At 34.3% G+C, this 18657-nt stretch overlaps 1 protein-coding gene and 1 long non-coding RNA gene across 4 annotated transcripts in view; one reads left to right on the top strand and one right to left on the bottom strand.

Annotated features, from left to right (window-relative positions):
- The window catches only part of LOC118613655, a 69663-nt gene that overhangs the window by 6134 nt on the left and 44872 nt on the right, over window positions 1–18657 (bottom strand). Inside the window, exon 1 of one of the 2 annotated variants that reach the window (XR_004955621.1) lies at window positions 5132–5231. The exons of the other annotated variant lie outside the window; for it this stretch is intronic. This is a non-coding gene — a long non-coding RNA (uncharacterized LOC118613655). Of the gene's footprint in view, window positions 1–5131; window positions 5232–18657 lie in introns of those variants that run through there. 2 annotated transcript variants of the gene reach the window in all.
- LYZ (lysozyme) overlaps window positions 9685–18657 on the top strand; it is a 52989-nt gene continuing 44016 nt past the window's right edge. Inside the window, exons 1-4 of one of the 2 annotated variants that reach the window (XM_016139883.2) lie at window positions 9720–9897; window positions 11186–11350; window positions 12940–13018; window positions 13563–14477. In XM_016139883.2, the coding sequence (XP_015995369.2) occupies window positions 9762–9897; window positions 11186–11350; window positions 12940–13018; window positions 13563–13629 (447 nt within the window). In that variant the 5' untranslated portion in view covers window positions 9720–9761 and the 3' untranslated portion in view covers window positions 13630–14477. Of the gene's footprint in view, window positions 9898–11185; window positions 11351–12939; window positions 13019–13562; window positions 14478–18657 lie in introns of those variants that run through there. The other variant, XM_016152287.2, reaches the window with a different exon arrangement.

Below are 18657 nucleotides of genomic sequence, written 5' to 3'. Positions count from 1 at the left end.
TTTTTAACTTCTTTAGTTAACTCTGAGTCCCCCTCCCAGGAACTTCCAAGAATCTCAAAAAACTACAAAGTCCAGAAAACTTTAGAGCCTCAGTCCATCATGGTCATGCCTAAATTGTTCATACAGAGATTAGTGCCCAAGCCAATGTGGTTCAATCAAAGGCAGCAAGCTCCTTTTCCAAGATTCACTGAGTCCCAAAGCGGGGCAATTAGTGTTCAATTTTCCCAGCAGCTGATGCCATCCAAGGGACCCATTGCCATTGCTCTGGGCCCCTCATGGGAGTAGGATGCAGGGCCCTGCCTTCCTTCGAAAGTAGAAGGTAAAAGATCTGTCATCTTAGATCTGGCCAAATTACCCATGGCTTCAGTGAATCTCCCCAGTTTATTCTCCCTCTCCTATGGACTTAGTCTCCCAAACAAAAGCCTAAACGGGACATAGCGTTCCAGGAACTTGGCTACTTGTGTTTTATTCCAAGAACTATAAATGCTATTCTTGTTAGAGTACCTTTTAGTCTTTTAAAGAAATTAACTATGTAATAAAAATGATTCTACCAAAACAGCATTGTACTGAGATATTCTCTCAGGTTGCTTTTTATAAAGCTTGTATGCCATTTTAAGGCAGCTCAAAAAGCTCAGTAGAAACTAATATTTAACTCCTCTCCACTGAAATTTGAAGGTCTACTGATCTGGGTATAGATGAGCTGCATAGGAGAAAGATGATTATGAAGTTAAATAACAGAATATTTTAACAAATATGATCAAGTTCATTCATACAGAGAAATATTGAAGATTTCAAAATAATGATCCTTTTTTTAGTGACTCTGTACATTCCTTTGTGTGTATGTAATAGTTTATTATTTTGTTAATTGCAAAAGTAATATATGCCAAAAGAAGAAAACTTAGAAAATGCCAAAAAATACAAAGTAAATCAAAATTCTGAAAAGTGCTCATAACTAACCACTGTAAACACTTTTGGTGTATGTCTCTTAATTCTTTTTTTTTACATAATATACTTTTAAAACATTTTTTTAATCACAAACTACATATGTATATTTTAAAATGTCAAATAAAGTGTTATAATTTTAATGATGAAAAATAGCCCGAGTCTTTCTCATCTAATGCCCAACATGAGAGGTAATCCCCTTTTAACTTCCTTAGCTATTCATTCTAGTATTTACTGCCATATATCTCAAGAGCATGTTTATTCTACTATTTTTATATTTTTAGCCATAGACATTTTCTAGTTATTTTCAAGAAGAAAGGCGAAGATTTAACTCCCTCTCAACTTCCCCTACCATTGTTGTTCCTTTACAAGCAAGCACATTTAGATGAGTATAATATGATAGTAAAATTTGGTTGTATTTCCATTCTTAAGGTTTTTTTTGTTTTGTTTTGTTTTGGTTTGGTTTTGGTTTTTTGTACTTATAATTGCCTTGTTTTTCTTTTTGATGTACTTTGCATGTACTTAGTCATGCAAAGTCTTAGCCAGAGCTGTCAAATCCCCTTCAGGTGGTTCAGACACTCCGGCCATCTCTAAGTTTGGTTTTCTCCATGGAGTCCACACTCCCGGAGCCCTCCACTCTCTTGCTACAATTTGGATTGGCTTCTCTTTGACCTGTAACAGTGCTGTCACTCTTGTACAACACTTCTCCCTTCATCTTGGTAATTTCCATCACTCCTCTGTGATAGCACCCCGTTTCCTTTCTTATTTGCTCTTTTTTAAGTGGAACATGACCTTCAGGGGCTTCCTGATAAAGGGTGCAGAGAGGTAAAGTTTTTTGTCCTTGTGTGTCTGAGAATATCTTTTTACCTGCATCCTCTCACACTTGACTGTTTGATTTGATATGAATCTAGGTTAAATATTATTGTCCCTAAATTATCTGTTTATTCTTGATGTCTTGAAATTTCATGATGATGTGCATTGGTATGGATTTTACTCCACACCATTGTGTCATGCACTTGGTGGACCTTCCTGTCTAGAAACCTGTGTCTTTATGTTTGCGAATTCATTTTACATTTCCTTTTTCCTCTGTAATTCCTTTTAAGAATTCCTATTAATTGGATGTCTGATCTCTTATTCTCTGATTTTTCTCATTCTCTCTCTCTCTCTCTCTCTCTCTCTCTCTCTCTCTCTCTCTCTCTCTCTCTAAATCTCTTTATTTTTATTTTCTAAATTTTTTCTGGGACTATTTCTCGAATGTACCTCTTAACTCTCCTTAAATGTTTTATTCATCCCAGGGGCTCCTATTTTTTCTCTGATTATTTCTTTACTGTGGCATCCTTGCTTGTACCACAGATGTGACATTTTCTCTGAGATATTCATTATAGTTTATATTTTATTCTGTTTTCCCTCTATTTTCTCTGAGTTCCTCTTCTCTAAGTGTTTATTTTGAGCTGCCGTTCACTTCAGTGCCTTTCATCAAGTATCTGGCAATCTTCGCTGATTGTATATATTTAAGAGCTAAGTACTAAGAAGCTGAGTGGAAAATCTGTAACATGAATGGATCTTAACACCAGCAATAGAACAAGACGGGCCATTTCCTTGTGGGCTTCAAATATTAGTATACGCAGGTCTTTTCTCCTGCTTCAGATATTTATCTAAGAAAGGAATCTTACCAGCCTGCATGGGAGGTAATTTTGGCAACCAAAAATCAAAGAGATCAGTAGGGGCAGGTTGTGAGCTTAGGAGACTGACTGGCTTACTGCTCCCGGTTTTACTTAATCTCCTTATTTCACTAGGACATTGTACCTCCTGCCTTTAGCTGTGCCTTGAGTCCCAAGTCTGAAGTCTGTCTGACTTATCCTCCCCAAAAAAATCCTCCCATTCTTCATCTGGGATTGGGAAGGGGCAGTGATCTGGTTTCCTGGACTGGGGGAGAAGATCTGGGAATTTCACAGCTCTATATATCAACTTCCGATCTGTCTTGCTGTTTAAAGCACTGCAGCCAGCCCTGTTTTTAGAGTTACCTAGTCTCTTCCAGGTTCTAGGGCACCCATCAGCAGTTCTAGGGCACCAATCAGCTTGCTGATTTTCCCTTCTGCAGGGCACTTAGGTATCAGCTCCCTTTATTAAGCTGTTACCACTGGCCCACTCCCTTCTTATATTACAATATTTTGACATTTCTCATCTATTGTTATTTTCTTTTCCTTTCCCCTTGCTGGTTTATACCCTTTAAAACTTGTTTTGTTGACATTTTATTGGGATTTTGAAAGGGAGCAAAGATAAACCTATGTGTCCATCCCATCGCTTTTAACAGAGGTCCTATTGCATACTCTTTAGACTATCTTAAACCCTGGGAAATGTTTTCTTTTAAGGATGATTTTAGTTCGGGGAAATAGTCCGAAGTCTGAGAGATTGTTGGTCAAAATCTCTTTCCTAGGCCTGAGGTCCCCAAAACACCATGTTAAATATTTTTTCTCTATTATAGGAAACAAAGTACTCTGGGATGTATAAACACCTTTCCCAAAAAGATGAAATGTGAAATTGCATCAAATAAAACAAAATTTCTGGGGAAAGACATCTCTGCCCAAATATCATGCTTGCTTGCAATTTTATTTTTAAATAACTTACTCAGTGAACCTACCTCAAATGATATAATAGGATTATAATTGCATGTGATCATTGCCCATATCTTCTGCTCCAGGGGAAATAAAGGGATCAAAACACCTCTTCTCTTTGAAGAGGTCACACAATACCATGCTGTCAGTGTGGTTCTGGATGACAAGCAAATACTTCCTTATTCCACCAAACAAAGCATAAGTGCGTAAGTTAAGGTGTATGAAAAGATAAATTAATGTCATCAGTGGAAGGAAGGCTGAAACTAGCATGGGCGATATTAACTAGATGTTTTAGCATGGACTTGGGAAGAGCATAAAGAGAAAAAAAGGTTACTTCTTTTAGCTGATTTCTCTCTGAGTCTTGAAAATCTGCCTCACTATTTATTATTAAAGAATTAAAATTAGGCCTCGTCTGAAAAAGAGAGTTATTCTTAATTTTTGATTCATTCACAATAATCAAATAGTCACTTAGAGTCAAACTAGTGAATAACCTTAGAAGCCTGCAAAGAGAAACTGCAACTGATAAAAAATAAGGGTAACTACAAAATGACGACTTTCTGTGTGACTGAGAATCTGTCTTCATAAACAGATACAGAAGCACAATTCCTTTTTAATTCTGCTAGCATAGAGTTTTTCAAATGTGCACAGTCTCCGAAGAAGCCATTTTCAATGATAGCACATGGTTGGAAATACATATTTGGATAATGTAGGAGAGGGGAAAAAATCTTTTTAAAAAAACATGCCAGTAATGTATTAAACAAAAAGTCATTAAAAAGTTATAAACAGTATGGTGCCCAGTAGGTACTAGACCTATCAGGGGGGGATCACTTTGTAAGTTATATAAATGTCTACCCACTATGTTGTACACGTGAAACTAATAAAATAGTGAATGTCAATTGTAATTGAAAAATTAAAAGATGTTTAAAAAATTATAAACAACTTAATCAGTTCATGTAGTCCCGTGTAATTAATCTTGTTAGCAATTTCAAATGTTTTCACAGAAGAATCAGAGTGAAATAAGAACTATTTGGGTTGACAAAACACTTTAAATCGTGCGCTTAAAGATCTGATAAGAATTTATTTAAATGTTATTGATAAAAAAATTGGTGATATCTGTGACATTTTAAGATATCTGGAATTATGACTGACAGATAATGTTATACCAGGATATATCAGCTTTCTAGGAATTTTACACTATTTCTGGAACACTTAATTAAGAACACATACCCATACAAATATAACCCAAGGAACTGTTAAATATCATTTTCATTTGACAATGTTTCCCATGTAATTTAGCATATCAAATAAACCTGATTAGTTTAACATTTCTCAATAAGGACAGAGAACAAACCTTTCAGATTTTCCAGAGGCCATTTGGGAGATCTCAAAGTCAGTTTAAGGTCAAAAAGAATTCATTCAAAATTTGATTTTAGGAAGTTATAAAAAAAAAAAAAGTCAAAAGCGTTGAACACCGATTAAACAGAATCACAGGTTACTGTGAAAAAATACTTAGTTACTTATTTAATCAAAGTGACAATATAAAATTTCAAAGGCAAATATAAAAAGTAACACACCTGCAAAAGAAACTATCCCTTCCAATCTTGAGTAATCACAGATCTGGTGAAGAATGTAAATCACAGGTACTTCTCCCAGTAAGAAGACACAGAACCCTTATTTCACAGTCAAGTTACTTAACAGGTAAAAAAAAAAAAAAAAAAAAAAAAAATCTTTTACAACAATCCAAGAAAACTTTGTCCTTTTAACAGGGAGAGAAAATTTAATTCTAGTTTTGCATTGGCACACTATTGCTATTAAAGCTTATTTTAAAAAATCCTTATAATAAATTAATTCAGTTTTCATCAGCTTGACCATGCAAGATAAGAATTCTTTCCTTTTTCTCTTTCTCAATTTCCCTTTCTCTCTCTTTTCCTAACTTTCTATACCCATGTAGTTTTGTCCTTTATCCTCTTCTTTCATAGTCTAAAATAGTCTAAAATAACCTTCAAATTACCTCTAAATTAGGACAAAATTGCTTTCCTTTTCCCTTAACAAAAATTCATCCTCATACGTCATACTTTTTATGATCAAAAACACATCTTTCTTTCCTTGTATATTTAGCATACGGTTTTTACCCTTATTATTTCTAGTAGTTTCATTTACATATATGGGCTAGAATTCTTAACCTTTAGTAAATTGAATTTCCAATATAAGTTAAGAAGTAAGCAATTGTGAACTGTCTGCCACATACTAACATTTTGTAATACATTAACAAATTTATGAATATATCATTTTATAATTTCTAGAGATAAATGCCTTTTCACAGGATAATTTTTTTAATGTGGCAAAAAAAAAGGTTATTAACAGACTCAAATATCTTTAGTTTCTTCTTATAAGGAGCCAAAAGTAGATAAACCTATGTTCAGCATTTAATGTCTTGATATTTTCTCCTATTTGGGAATGATCTAGATATTCAATGAATATTCATCATTTAAGGTTAAAGTTACAGAAAATCTTTGGAAACTATTTTTAAGCAGATATATTTTATAAAACATGATCATTATTACTAAGCTCATTTATAAACTTTTATCCCACTTTCATTTAATTCACATGCTTAATAATTGTGCTTGAATTAACAAGAAAATTTCATGAGACATTACAAATTAACCATCAGTTTAAGTTATTTTCCTTGTTGACAAACCAGATATGTTGAAAAAATCACAGAAACATAGAACTTAAAAAGTTAAACTTATGGCTTTTTTTCCACACTGTTGACGTATATTTAGTAAATCGCTTTTATTGTACATTTTGTTATTAGGTTAAATTTACAATATCATAACCTCAAACATCTAGTAGAGATAATGTAAATTTATTTGACTAGCCTTAATTTATATAAACACTTATATTTTCTTTAAGCCAGTTAAATAGAACACTTCCACAAATTAGTTTTTAGAAATAACATTTGTAGGGAGAAAAATATCACACACATTATATATAATGTACATATATAGACATGCATAAAAATACTGACAGATGCAAACAGAAACTTTATAGCTTTTATTTTTAAAAGTTAGCCACAATAACACAGGTACAATAATGCAAAACTCGCTAGCTTACAAAAGAATACTTGGATCTAAATGGTGTATCTGGCAGATAAAAAAGTTGTCCACTCAGATGGCTAAAGTTTTTTGCCAATATTTGTGGAGAACACTTTAACAGTTTTTATTTGTCTTTAGTAGGTACTCTTATGGAGGCTGTGGACTAAATTTTGGTCAAGGGAGCCCATGGAAATATCAAGCAGTAGTGTGTCTTTTAAAACCCTTTTCCCTTCCCCGCATCCCATCCCAGTCTCAGGAGTTGCTTAAGCCAACAGTTATATTCTTGGATGCTTACATTTCAAAGACACGATAAAATTAATATTTCCAAAGGACTGAGATGGTAGGGTTCATCTAAGAAGGAACTCAGAGGCTTATTTTCCTATTATCATAAATCTAGGGCAATAACTACTTAAGTGTTTCTTTCTTTAAGGGTATGAGTCCAAAAAAATTTTTTTTCAGTAGAGACACAAAATATAAGAAGTCCTGGACCTTGTGGGACCTTACAGAGTGAAGAACAAATAAATCAAGCCTTTTTGTTTATTTTCTGGAACTTTGTCAAAGTTATTTCCTGGCTATCCATATTTAAGTAAGTTTTACACATGCTTCAATATCATTTGCTGTTTTTGACATTTGTTTTAAGCCTGATCTCCACCTCTTAATCTTGTTTAGGAAGTGTTTTGTTTTATTTTGTTTTGTTTTTTTTTCTCACACTAGCCAAGGCAATCTTTTGTATCCATGTCTCTCTTTTTACATTTCAGTTCATTCATTAAGTAATGAAATTCATTCCTTCTAGTATTACTATAAGGACGTCCACTTCTCATTCCTTCCTCCATCCTCCCTCAAATCCCTCCCTCCCTCCCTCCCTTCCTTCTTTCCTTCCTTCCTTCCCTCCTTCCTTCCCTCCTTCCTTCCTATCTTTCTTCCCACCTTCCTTCTTTTTTTTAAATCCAATCTTCTCATAGGTACCAAAAGGACATTTGTTTAGGATAAGAGCTCTTTTAAAAACCTTCGATGTGAAAGTCTAGATCTTCAAAGTTGTACCTATTTCAATTTGACTCCAAACCAATAAGCATTTTTATGGCTTAACCATGGACACAAGAGTTGTCCTCAAAGTGTGCAAAAGATGCAGCCTTCTCAAGATTCAGAGCCAGTCCAAAGATACCATAGAAAAGAAAAGACCTCCATTGTCACAAGTGATAAGAAACTTCTAACAAGATGAGACACCTCAAATCACAGAGCCATTAATTCGTGTTATCAGGAAGGTAATATTGAGATTGAAATTTTTCCAGCACAAACAAGGCAACAAAAGTGGAGGTGACAAAAGCCTCTTATATACTAGGACTCTTTATTAAGGCTGTCTCCGCTGAAAGCTGGCACAGTTAGACAAAGGGGATGCTGCTTGTCACCACATATCTTAGGCTCCCAGCCAGCTAGCTGGCTAGCTGATTCAAGTTTGATATCCTGTGTCCACCTACCCAGCCCCACCAAGTGTCAGAAATCAGAGAGAATATTCTCACTGGTTACAAAACCAAGATTTTGGTACATAAAATAAAACAAATAGAGATTCTTCTCTTATGGTTTTCATCCTTATGACAAATGACACAAAAGACAGAGACAAAGGAAAGCATAAGTATTTCTGGGAGGCTCAGAATCAATAACCTATGGGTACCCAAAACCAAATTTACAAGAGTCACAACTCACAATCTACTTTTACAAATGTTTTTCTTCTGCAATTATGAATTTGGAAAAGAAATACAAGGAGAAATTTTTATTTTCCTCTCTTGATTCAGTACTATAGTCAGATCTGGAAGACCGACATGGTTAGAATTCTTACATTCTGCTATCTGTTGTCAGTTATCTCATATGTCAATTGCAGTGTTTAGGGAGAGTGAAGCGTTCCAGCCATTTACTGTCCTATCCTCATTGCCAGAACTGTACAAGAGGGAAAATATATTTGTCCTTGTACTCTTTTAGGATTTTCAGCTGGGGTTCTGTAACAAAAACAGATTAACAAGAGAAGAAAAAACATGTTTATTAACACACACGTCATATATACTTGGGAGAAATGTGGGGTTGAGTAGCTCAAAAAGGTAACTAGAACTTGGGCTTACATAGCATCTTAACCAAGAATGACAAATTTTTAGAGGAATAACAATACAGAAAATAGTCCTGGGCACCCAAGGGCAGCAAATTGTGGGAAGCTAAATATTAGAGAGACTAATGGAAGATGATAGTTTGTCATGTAGAGTCCTCTGCTGCCGTCTAGGGATTGATAAGTATATAAGATTGTACGTGGTTAACGTCTGTACAAATTTATGTTATGCTTTCAGGAAAATATAGCAGAGAGATATTCGTAGATCTGCTTCTCCTCAATTGCCTTCAGCTCAAAATAATCCTTATGGCAAAGGGGCAGATTTTCTGCTACTCTTCTGTAGGTTTGATATAACGTTCCCCTACTTTATAACAACCCCTTGTAGTCTAACATGGAAATATGAGGCAAGGTGCTGTTGAAAAAGAGTTAGGAATTGTTCGCATGAGGCTTACTTATAATTTAAAAAAATTTCTAAGTAACAAAAGAAGTTAGAGTAGAAATCTGGCTGAACAACATGGTGTTGTGCTACATACCTATTAAAACGACAGGCAATGTGTCATGTTCTTTGTGGAAAATATATATAAAATGATTTTTAGTGAAAAAGATGAAGACAACATAGTGAATGCACACGAAACAACTTAAGGAAAGTAAATGTTAATCCAAGATCAGAGCTCATTTTCAGTTGTGTAAAATGTCCATTTTTTTCTTTACAGTTGCTAAAGTTAATCATAAAATAGTTCCTATTTGAAAACATTGCTAATCCCATTTCTTTCTGAGCCAGGTCTTTAAAACAAGGTCATTTCATCATTTTCCTGCAGGTTAATTCTTAAGACATCAGAACATCATTCTTCAAACAAAAAAGACCTTTCAAAGTCAGTGGACCAAAACAGGTTCTATTTTTCACATATCTCGAAGGGTGGAGCCTCCAAACCACTAGGAGAAGGAGGAAGTTAGAAGACCTTAAATAGTGGGGACAGCCTACCATTGTCAGCCGAGAGGTCTGGCTTCCCAGTCAACATGAAGACTCTCCTTATTCTGGGGCTTCTCCTCCTTTCTGTAACTGTCCAGGGCAAGGTCTATGAAAGGTGCGAGCTTGCCAAAACTCTGAAAAGACTTGGAATGGACGGCTTCAAAGGAGTCAGCTTGGCAACTTGTAAGTTAACTTTTCTTTGTACTTCCAAATAGTCAGCCAGGTGTGGATACTAATAGAGGATGGATAATAAGAAAAGGGCTTTGCGTGGCTGGACCTTTTGACAAAATTTATTTGATGGTTTGTGTACTTACAATGGTTAAAAACATCAACTTGTTTCTTTAGAATCAGGTATACCAGATGAAGGAATGAGGACATGGGAGAGCAAATTCTATACCGTTCTAAATAAACCAGGACCCATTGTACTCTTCTGATGCCACTAAGTTTACCGGTTGCCTCAGACTTGGTGACACATACCACTGACTAATACATTCAAGCACCTGGGATATCTCTGTCAGGTCTTTGGTACTCGACTCTGGCCATTTCCCCTTTGGAACTTCGGTTCTCTGAGCCTAGAGTAATGCAGTAGTTTTCTCTTTTTGAATTCCCCTGCATGACATGGGGTTTTAAATAGCAAAGTTTTTTTTTTTTTTAATTATGTTAAAATCTCCATATGATGCAGTAGGAACCTATTTCCACTCAATCACTGCTTATGTAAGGATCCCTGAAGTGCAGCATGAAATGGCATTTTATTATTCTTACTGATAGTAGTTGATTAACTGTTTCCATTTTCTTCCACACAGTTCAAGATGTGTTCCTGCAAAAGTTACTTTATATTTTAGTCCATATTTGTTGATGTAATCACTGTATTTTCCAGATTGAATTCAAACATTTTCCCTTAATAACTATTTCTGAATGAATGAGTAAAAAGTTGGATAGATGCATGCATGGATGGATGGATGAATTAGTCTTTCCCGTTCTATAACTCTTGCTTTCCAGATTCTAATTTGATATCCAAATTCACCTTTAGATATCAGAAGAAAATGACTTTCTCCAAAAAAATTCTTGTTTCTCCTAATAAAAAGCTTTCTTCCATCAGCTTAGGTATCTACCATTAATTATAAAATCCACTCAACAACTCTGTTGATTTTTCTATTCTAGGCTGAATCTTGCCTGAGGATAGGAGCAGGGGAAGGATAATAGCAATGGAATATTTTAATTTGGAGTATTAATATTTTTTAAAGTATGTTATCTTTCTTTATTAGTATTACAAATGATTTTCTAACAGAAAGATTTTCTAAAAGACCCTTTAACACAAAGTGTTAAATATTTAACAGATAAAACACATCTTTATATTTATAAAGTAAGTCATTAGTAAAATAGAATTAGCTAAGTAGAACTGATTATGGCATGCGGTATTAAGTCATGTGTTGTTGCTATTTATTACTAAAATTAAGTCCTTTCTTTTCAGGGGTGTGTTTGGCCAAATGGGAAAGTAGTTACAACACACGAGCTACCAACTACAATCCTGGAAGCCAAAGCACTGATTACGGCATATTTCAGATCAATAGCCGCTACTGGTGTAATGACGGCAAAACTCCAAGAGCAGTTAATGCCTGTCGTATATCGTGCAACGGTAAGACAAAACATTTGAGTGATAACACAGGATCCATCTGGTTATACTTACAAGAATAGAGATTAAATACAAATGAAAAGTCTCGAGGATTCATTAGGGACCGAGAAAAAATCTATCTCAACTTCTAGAAACTTTCATTATCCTCCTCGTACTTTCTTAAGGAAGAAATTAAGGAGCTAGTATCATAAAAGGTTGCTATTTTCTAATGCACGAAAGTTTTGGAATGATCTATTAATTTATGTAAAAGGACTTACTGATGCTTTGTCAAGAACAATGCCCATTCTCCACACTTACTTGGGGAAGTTTAGGCATCATTTGGTTGTGCGGTCCTTTTTTAAAAAGTTGTTTTTACTTTTTATTGTGAAGTGTTTAATATATAGAAAATTAAAGATATTAGATTAGTATAATGAACAACCATATGCTCATCACATACAGTTGTTAACATTTTTTTATCTTTATTTCTTTTATGTATACATATATTTTTTTTTGTTGAATGGTTTTAAGGTGAATTGGAAACATTATGACATTTCATTTCTAAATTCTTTAGCTTGTATCTCCAAAAAGTACAGTTCCTATATAATCATTGTCATCTAACAAGTTAATTAACAAATTTGTTTAATTGAGGTTAAAGAAATGTACTATTAAACTCAGGTGAAAATAGAAATAACCTGTGGAAACTATAGTGTATAAAATATGGAAGAAGTATTGTAAAATTAATGTTGTTGAATTTTTAAATGTTAGAATTCCTAATAGAGGATTAGCCTTAGAATAAAATATGTTTTATATTCAGTTAATGTATCTTTAAAAATATTTTGTAGTATATAATAATCTGTGGTCATTGAATAAAAATTCTTATACCAAGAGACTTATGACCACTGGTAACTTTTGGCATATATTCTTCTGGAATACATTGTCAATCACGTATGTGAATGTAAAGCTGTATCACATACATATGTACCCATGTACAAACATGTAAGCAATGAATTTTTAATAAAAATTCAATTGCAGTATATACACTGCTTTACAATCTGCTCTTTATTACACAAAATCATTTATATGTTAACAAATACCAATCTTCATTATTTGTAAAGCGTGCAAATAGAATTCCGCTGTACAAATGTTTCTAAGTTATTGATTCTTCTCTTACCGTTAAGCACTTAGGCTGTTTCCATTTTCCACTTTCATTAATTGCAATGAAACACCCTGTGCATACATCTTTCAGTGCATTTCTTATTATTTCTTTAGGGAAAGTTTCTAGTAGTAGAATTGCTGATTAAAAATTGTTAGGCCAGTTCCTCTTTTTTTTTTTTTTTTTTTTATAATGCCTAGTGCAAAGAGATCATGCTATCACATTAGTTAATAATTCCAGAGCTTCCAATGACTTTGGTAAATAAGACACAGAATGCTTTGTTTCATGCCAAGTGGGATGGAATGAAGAAAAGTTATTCCTCTAATATTCAGATTCATGGACTCTTGGAAAACGATGTTAGTGTCCTTTTCTCAGCCTAAGAGAATAAAACTGGCTTAACCTAAACTTAAAATGAAATTTCTGTGGAAGTTGTTTTCATTCTTCATCACTTGTTTTACAGCTTTGCTGCAAGATGACATTTCTCAAGCCGTAGCATGTGCAAAGAGGGTGGTCAGTGATCCACAAGGCATCAGAGCATGGTATGTTTAATCGTTAAAGTGGAAAGCTATTTAACTCTACTGTTATCAAAAAAGTAAGGGATGATTTTCAAAGACCACAGTGTGCTACTAAGAACTGAAAGTTGCCGCTTTACACTTAGGCCAAACAATGCATCACTTAGAAATAATCTACTTTAACTGATTCATAAGCTTTCTCTTTTACTCCTCAATTAATTTTAAGGAATTTCTAGATTTTTAAGATTCTCCACACTCTAACAGTTCCTTGTTATATCTTGAAATTATGTTTGGAATGAATAAATGTGGAATGCACATTGCAGTGGCTGTTGGGGAATGTATATGACTCAACATTTATGTTCAGCTTTCTGTGCTTTAGAAAGGGCTTTGGAAAGAAGTGAAAAATTTGGTGTATATAATTTAATAAATAGCAATACCTGGATCTATCAATAGCCTATATTTCATGTATTTATAAAATATTTTGTTCTTTCAAAAGATTCAAAGTATGTGTATATATGACAGTGAAGATATGCTTTAACCTTATCACCATTTGTTTCTCCTTTCCCTACAGGGTGGCATGGAGAAATCGTTGTCAAAACCAAGATCTCACTCAGTATATCAAGGGTTGCGGAGTGTAACTGGAATTTTCCTTCTTCAGCTCATTTTGTCTCTTTTTCATATTAAGGGAATAGTAGTTGAGTGAAAGTTTACACTACCATTCTTTCAAGCAAATAATATTTTTACAGAAGCAGGAGCAAAATATGGTCTTTCTTCTTAGAGACTAAATGTTTTCTAATGTGTTTATTATCTAATATTAAGCCTACAACCTTTTTCATTTCGCTAGTAGAACAAATGTTGGTGAAAATTTATCTATAATCTTGATTATCAAATACATCTCCAGTATATTTAGTTATTAATCAAAGAGATAACCCAGACTTCATCTTGAATGATACAAGTGAATGATAAATATGTAAGAAAAGGCTCCTTTAAAACACATTGATCTTAGGCAACATACCAGCTGTGTAGGTGTCTGATGTCTTCATCTTTCAGTCATCTCCAAAAACAGTAAAAGATCACCACTCTTTGTTGGGCAATATAAAATTTACAAAGGAGCAGAATGCCAAATGGCTAAAATGGAGACCGATTGAATTAAGAATTTTGTTTTCATAAAGTGTGGCTTTTGGTTTAAACGTTTTCCTAGAAATATTGCTTTTATACAGCTTTAAGAATAAACTCACAATTAATTTGCCAATCTATTCTAAAGAACCTTTTCAAGAACTCTTATGCACCTTGCTGATCATGAAGGAATATTAAGAAGGATAAGATGAGCTGTTGCTGTTTTTTATTTTTATTAGCTTAAATTCATGCATTATGACTAAATCTGGAGGCAGATGAAGTTGCAAGTATTGAAATAATTGCTAATTAATCATCAGTGTGAAATTATTATGTTGTAAAGAAATAAACATTATTATTAAAGGCTTTACAATTCATACCTTGTCATTCTTTGTTTCGACTCATCTAGTGTCTCTGAAGAAAAAAATATGTATTTGGAAAAAAGTGACTTGGCACTCTTAACATTTCCTTATATCCTCACCAATGCTGTAAAAAAAAATCCACAAGCATGCTGAAAGATCATACATTAAGTTCATAAACCCCATATCTCAAGTGGGCCCTCAAGCCTGCCATTGTAGTCACTTCTCTGCAACTTTATTTCTCCTCTTCTTTCTTCAAAGCCACAGAACACAGGCCCGACCATTCACCTTCTACTCCTCTTTGCTCTCAATAGATGACCTGGACTCATATTACACTAAGAAGAGAAGCAGCCTCATACACAATTCTCCCCTCTTCACCATCATGACAGCAGTCACACCTTCCCTTTGGTCTATTTTCCCTTCCTTCCCCACTATTTCTGAGATGAGGGACCTCTGCTCCTGCAAATGGCAGTGTATACACATGCAGTCTTGGTCACATCCCTCTCACTTCAAGTTAGGCTGAATGTTTCCTGTATCCTGAGTTTCTCCCTCTTTGTTGAATCATCTCTGTCATTGCACAAACTTACCTAGAAATCTCCCATTTTACAAACAACTCTCCACTGACCCTATATAACCCTCTACCTACTACATCATTCTCTGCTCCTTTTACAGCAATACTTCTGGGATTAGATATGTATACTCACCAATTCCACATCCTCATCTCCCATTCTCTTTTCACCATTCTGAATCTGGCTGCTGTCTTTACTCTGCTAAGACTGTTCCTCAGTGACTTCTCCCATGACCCCTTGTGGCCAATTCCAGTGATCACTAGTTCTCTGTTCATCTTACTGGATCTCTCCACAGCATTTCACAAACCACTTCATACTTTTAAAAACTTTTTCTCCTTTAGCTTCTGCTCATTTAAGTCCTGCCTTACTGATTGCTCCTTCTCAGTCCTTCTTGGCTGCCTCTTTTTCTGCTATTTAATTTCTAACTGTGAGAGTGCCCAAGGGCTCAAGCCTATAATGATTTGAAAGACTCCCTAGTTTACTTATTTTTTTATTTGTCTCTTCTTGCTGAAATACAACTTCCAGAAGACTTTTCCCCACTTTGTGAAGATGTCGAAATAATCTCAATCTTTCCCAAAATTTGCAAGTACAGTACAGAGTCCTTTTGTTTTTTTTTTCTAAATAGCTTAAGAGTAAATTGTCAACATGGTGTCCAGTGGCCCTGAATCATTAACTGTGTAATTCCTAAATTGCAAAGCATCATTCAAATCAGGAACTTAACATTGATACATCACTGCTATCTAATCACCATCGGATCTCATTCAGTTTTATCAACTGTGTCCATATGTTCTTCGTAGTAGAAAGATCTAATTCAGAATCATGAGTTGTATTTAGTTGTCATTTTTTTTTTATTTTAGTTTCCTTCAATCTGGATCATTTCTTCAGTTTTATTTTTCTTGACTTTTATGACCCCAGCACTTTTAAAAACCACAGACCTGTTGTGTTGTAAAATGTTCAAAGGTTTTTCTGAAGTTTTCTTGATCAGGTTAGGTTATGCCTCTTTGGCAGAATACCACAGAAGTGATGCTGTGCTTTTCTCACTGCATCCTCTCAGGTGGCATGCAGTTTTGAAATGCTCTGATGATGGTCACCCTGATCACCTGATAAGTAAACAGAGCTGACCAAAGAGAGAAAGCAATGTTTATTGGAGATTTTCATTAGTGTTTTTGATAAAATATTATTCCTAACCTATAGCTGTTATTTCAGTAAAATCAAGTTCTCCAAACAAATGTCTACCCTTATTCTGGGAATGAGATAAAAATCAATATCAATGTTTGATCATTTTTAAAAGAAACTCAATTGTTATGTTGCTTAGTTTCAACTCCAGGATATTGTTTCACATGTAGAATGATATTCCAGATGAAAACTGAGCTCCTAATGTGGCACTAATTACAACTAAACCCGAGGAGCACATTTCTTGTGCTTCTATTTAGCAGACTCATTTAAAATATATTTTCTTTGAAGTTGCTACAAGGAATTACTAAAAATTATCACCAAGAGTGACTAATATCTATCATAGACAATGTTTTTCAATTAAAAGCATGTCTATTATGCAAATTATCTTTTAAAATTGTTTTTAATTCTAACAAGGTTAAAATTCTTAATATTTACAGAGTAAACAGTCTTACAAGGTTTGTTATGAAAAGTGTATCTCCCCATATTGCCCCCTTCCCATGCAACCAGTATCTACTATTTTAGATTAATATTATTAATATTTCTATATTTATATCTATGCTTTAAAATATTAGGCTTATATTGCTTTCTTAATCTTTCTTGTATTTTATGGTATTGATTTCTTGCTATTAAGCTCCATTTTTTCCTTCCCCATCTCCATTAAACATGGTATTCTTCCCCAAAGCCCATTTTCCCAATGTAATTATTTTATTTCCAGTGTAAATTATTTTTTGTTAAATCAATACTACATAGTCATATATAAAATTACTTCCTTCTCTTATACGAGATTTTATTTGCTCTAGGGCTAATAACTACATAATTTTTTAATTTTCTGTTTTCTGTGTATCTGTCATTATTTCAACTCCCAAACTCTATTTCTTCTAAATCTTCTCTCAAGTCTTCAGACGCAGCGAGAATTTTGTCAATTTCATCTTTCTAAAGCAGTAATTCCCAAAGATTTCTAATCAACTCTAATTGGGACTGGTAGCTGTCCATGCCTAATCTATAGCTATTGTCCTGTGCTCTTTCTTTCAACACTACTTTGAGTTTCTCTTCTTTTCCCTTCGTATTTGAAATTTACTATGTTTCCTGGATGTCATAATTTTCTCCTCCTTGGTTTATTCTATTTTGGTGGATCACACATCCAGAATCTTCCTACAGAAGGGTGCATGAGAGTGATTTTTTGTTCGTTTGTTTTGAGACTCAATATGTCAGAAATTGTCTGTATTCTATTCAACTATTGCTGATAGTTGACTGGGTATTGAATACTAAGTTGGAATTCATTTTCCCTCAGAATTTAAGGAATGCCATTGCTCCCTGGATTCCAATGTTGCTATTGAGCTATCTGAAGCCATTCTGAGTTTGAAGTCTTTATAACCTGGAAATATGTGAGATCATCTCTTCATCTCCAATGTTGTGAATTCTGACAATGATGGGCTTCGATGTGGATCTGTGTTCTTTGTTCTGGGTGTTTGGCAGGATCTTCCAGTTTGGAAACTAACATCCTTAAGTACTGGAAAACTTTCTTGAATCATTTATTGCTTATTTCTTTCCTTCTATTTTTTTGTTGTGTTGTTCTCTCCGGAATTTTTGGACTGGTCCTCTGATGTAGTTATGGACTGACTTGTGTCCCTGCAAAATTTATTTGCTGAAGCCCTTCGAAGAGGTAATTTAAAGTAAATGATGTTGTAGCCTTGGGATCCTAATCCAATAGGACTGGAGTTCTTATAAAAAGAGGAAGAGACACCAGGAATGAGTGCACACAGAGAAAAGGCCATGAGAGAATGAAGTGAGAAGACGATCATCTGCAAGCCAAGGTAAGAGGCCTCAGAAGAAACCAAACCTGACAACACCTTCAACTTGGACTTCTAGCTTCTACAACTGTGAAAAAAGTAAATTTCTGTCATTTAAGCTACTCAGCCTGTGGTATTTTGTTACAGAAGACCTAACTAACTAATACAGATGTTCTTATCTCTGCCTGTCTTTCGCTCTACTTTCTGGGACATTTCTTTGATAATATTGTCCAACCATTTTATTGAGGTTTTCATTTCTGATATATTTTTAATTTCCACATTACTTTCTTGTTCTCTGAATGTTCCTTTATTTTACTGTTTTGTATCACATTTACTATTTCTTATTTTATGTCAATATAGTAATAATAATAATTTGGGCTTGTTTTGTTTTTAGTTTATGTTTCCTCTAATCTACTATTTTGTTTACCCTGGATTATATTTTTGATATTAAAAGCATTTGTTATTTGGTAATCCTTGGTTACCTATTTAAATTTTGGAGCAGGAAAGTAAAAAATTAATTTGGAGTTTTGAGGCCCTATGTGGATTTGACTATGTGTACTTGGCTGAAAAACGATCCTGGTGGGTCCAGTTTCACGGGGATTATTAGATTTCTCTAACAAGAATGAGAGGGTTGGTGTCATAGTTGGAGATTTGAGAAA

Source organism: Rousettus aegyptiacus, unplaced genomic scaffold (assembly GCF_014176215.1).
Source record: "Rousettus aegyptiacus isolate mRouAeg1 unplaced genomic scaffold, mRouAeg1.p scaffold_m13_p_2, whole genome shotgun sequence".
Lineage (NCBI taxonomy): Eukaryota > Metazoa > Chordata > Mammalia > Chiroptera > Pteropodidae > Rousettus > Rousettus aegyptiacus.
This window is presented reverse-complemented; position numbering and strand designations above follow the sequence as displayed.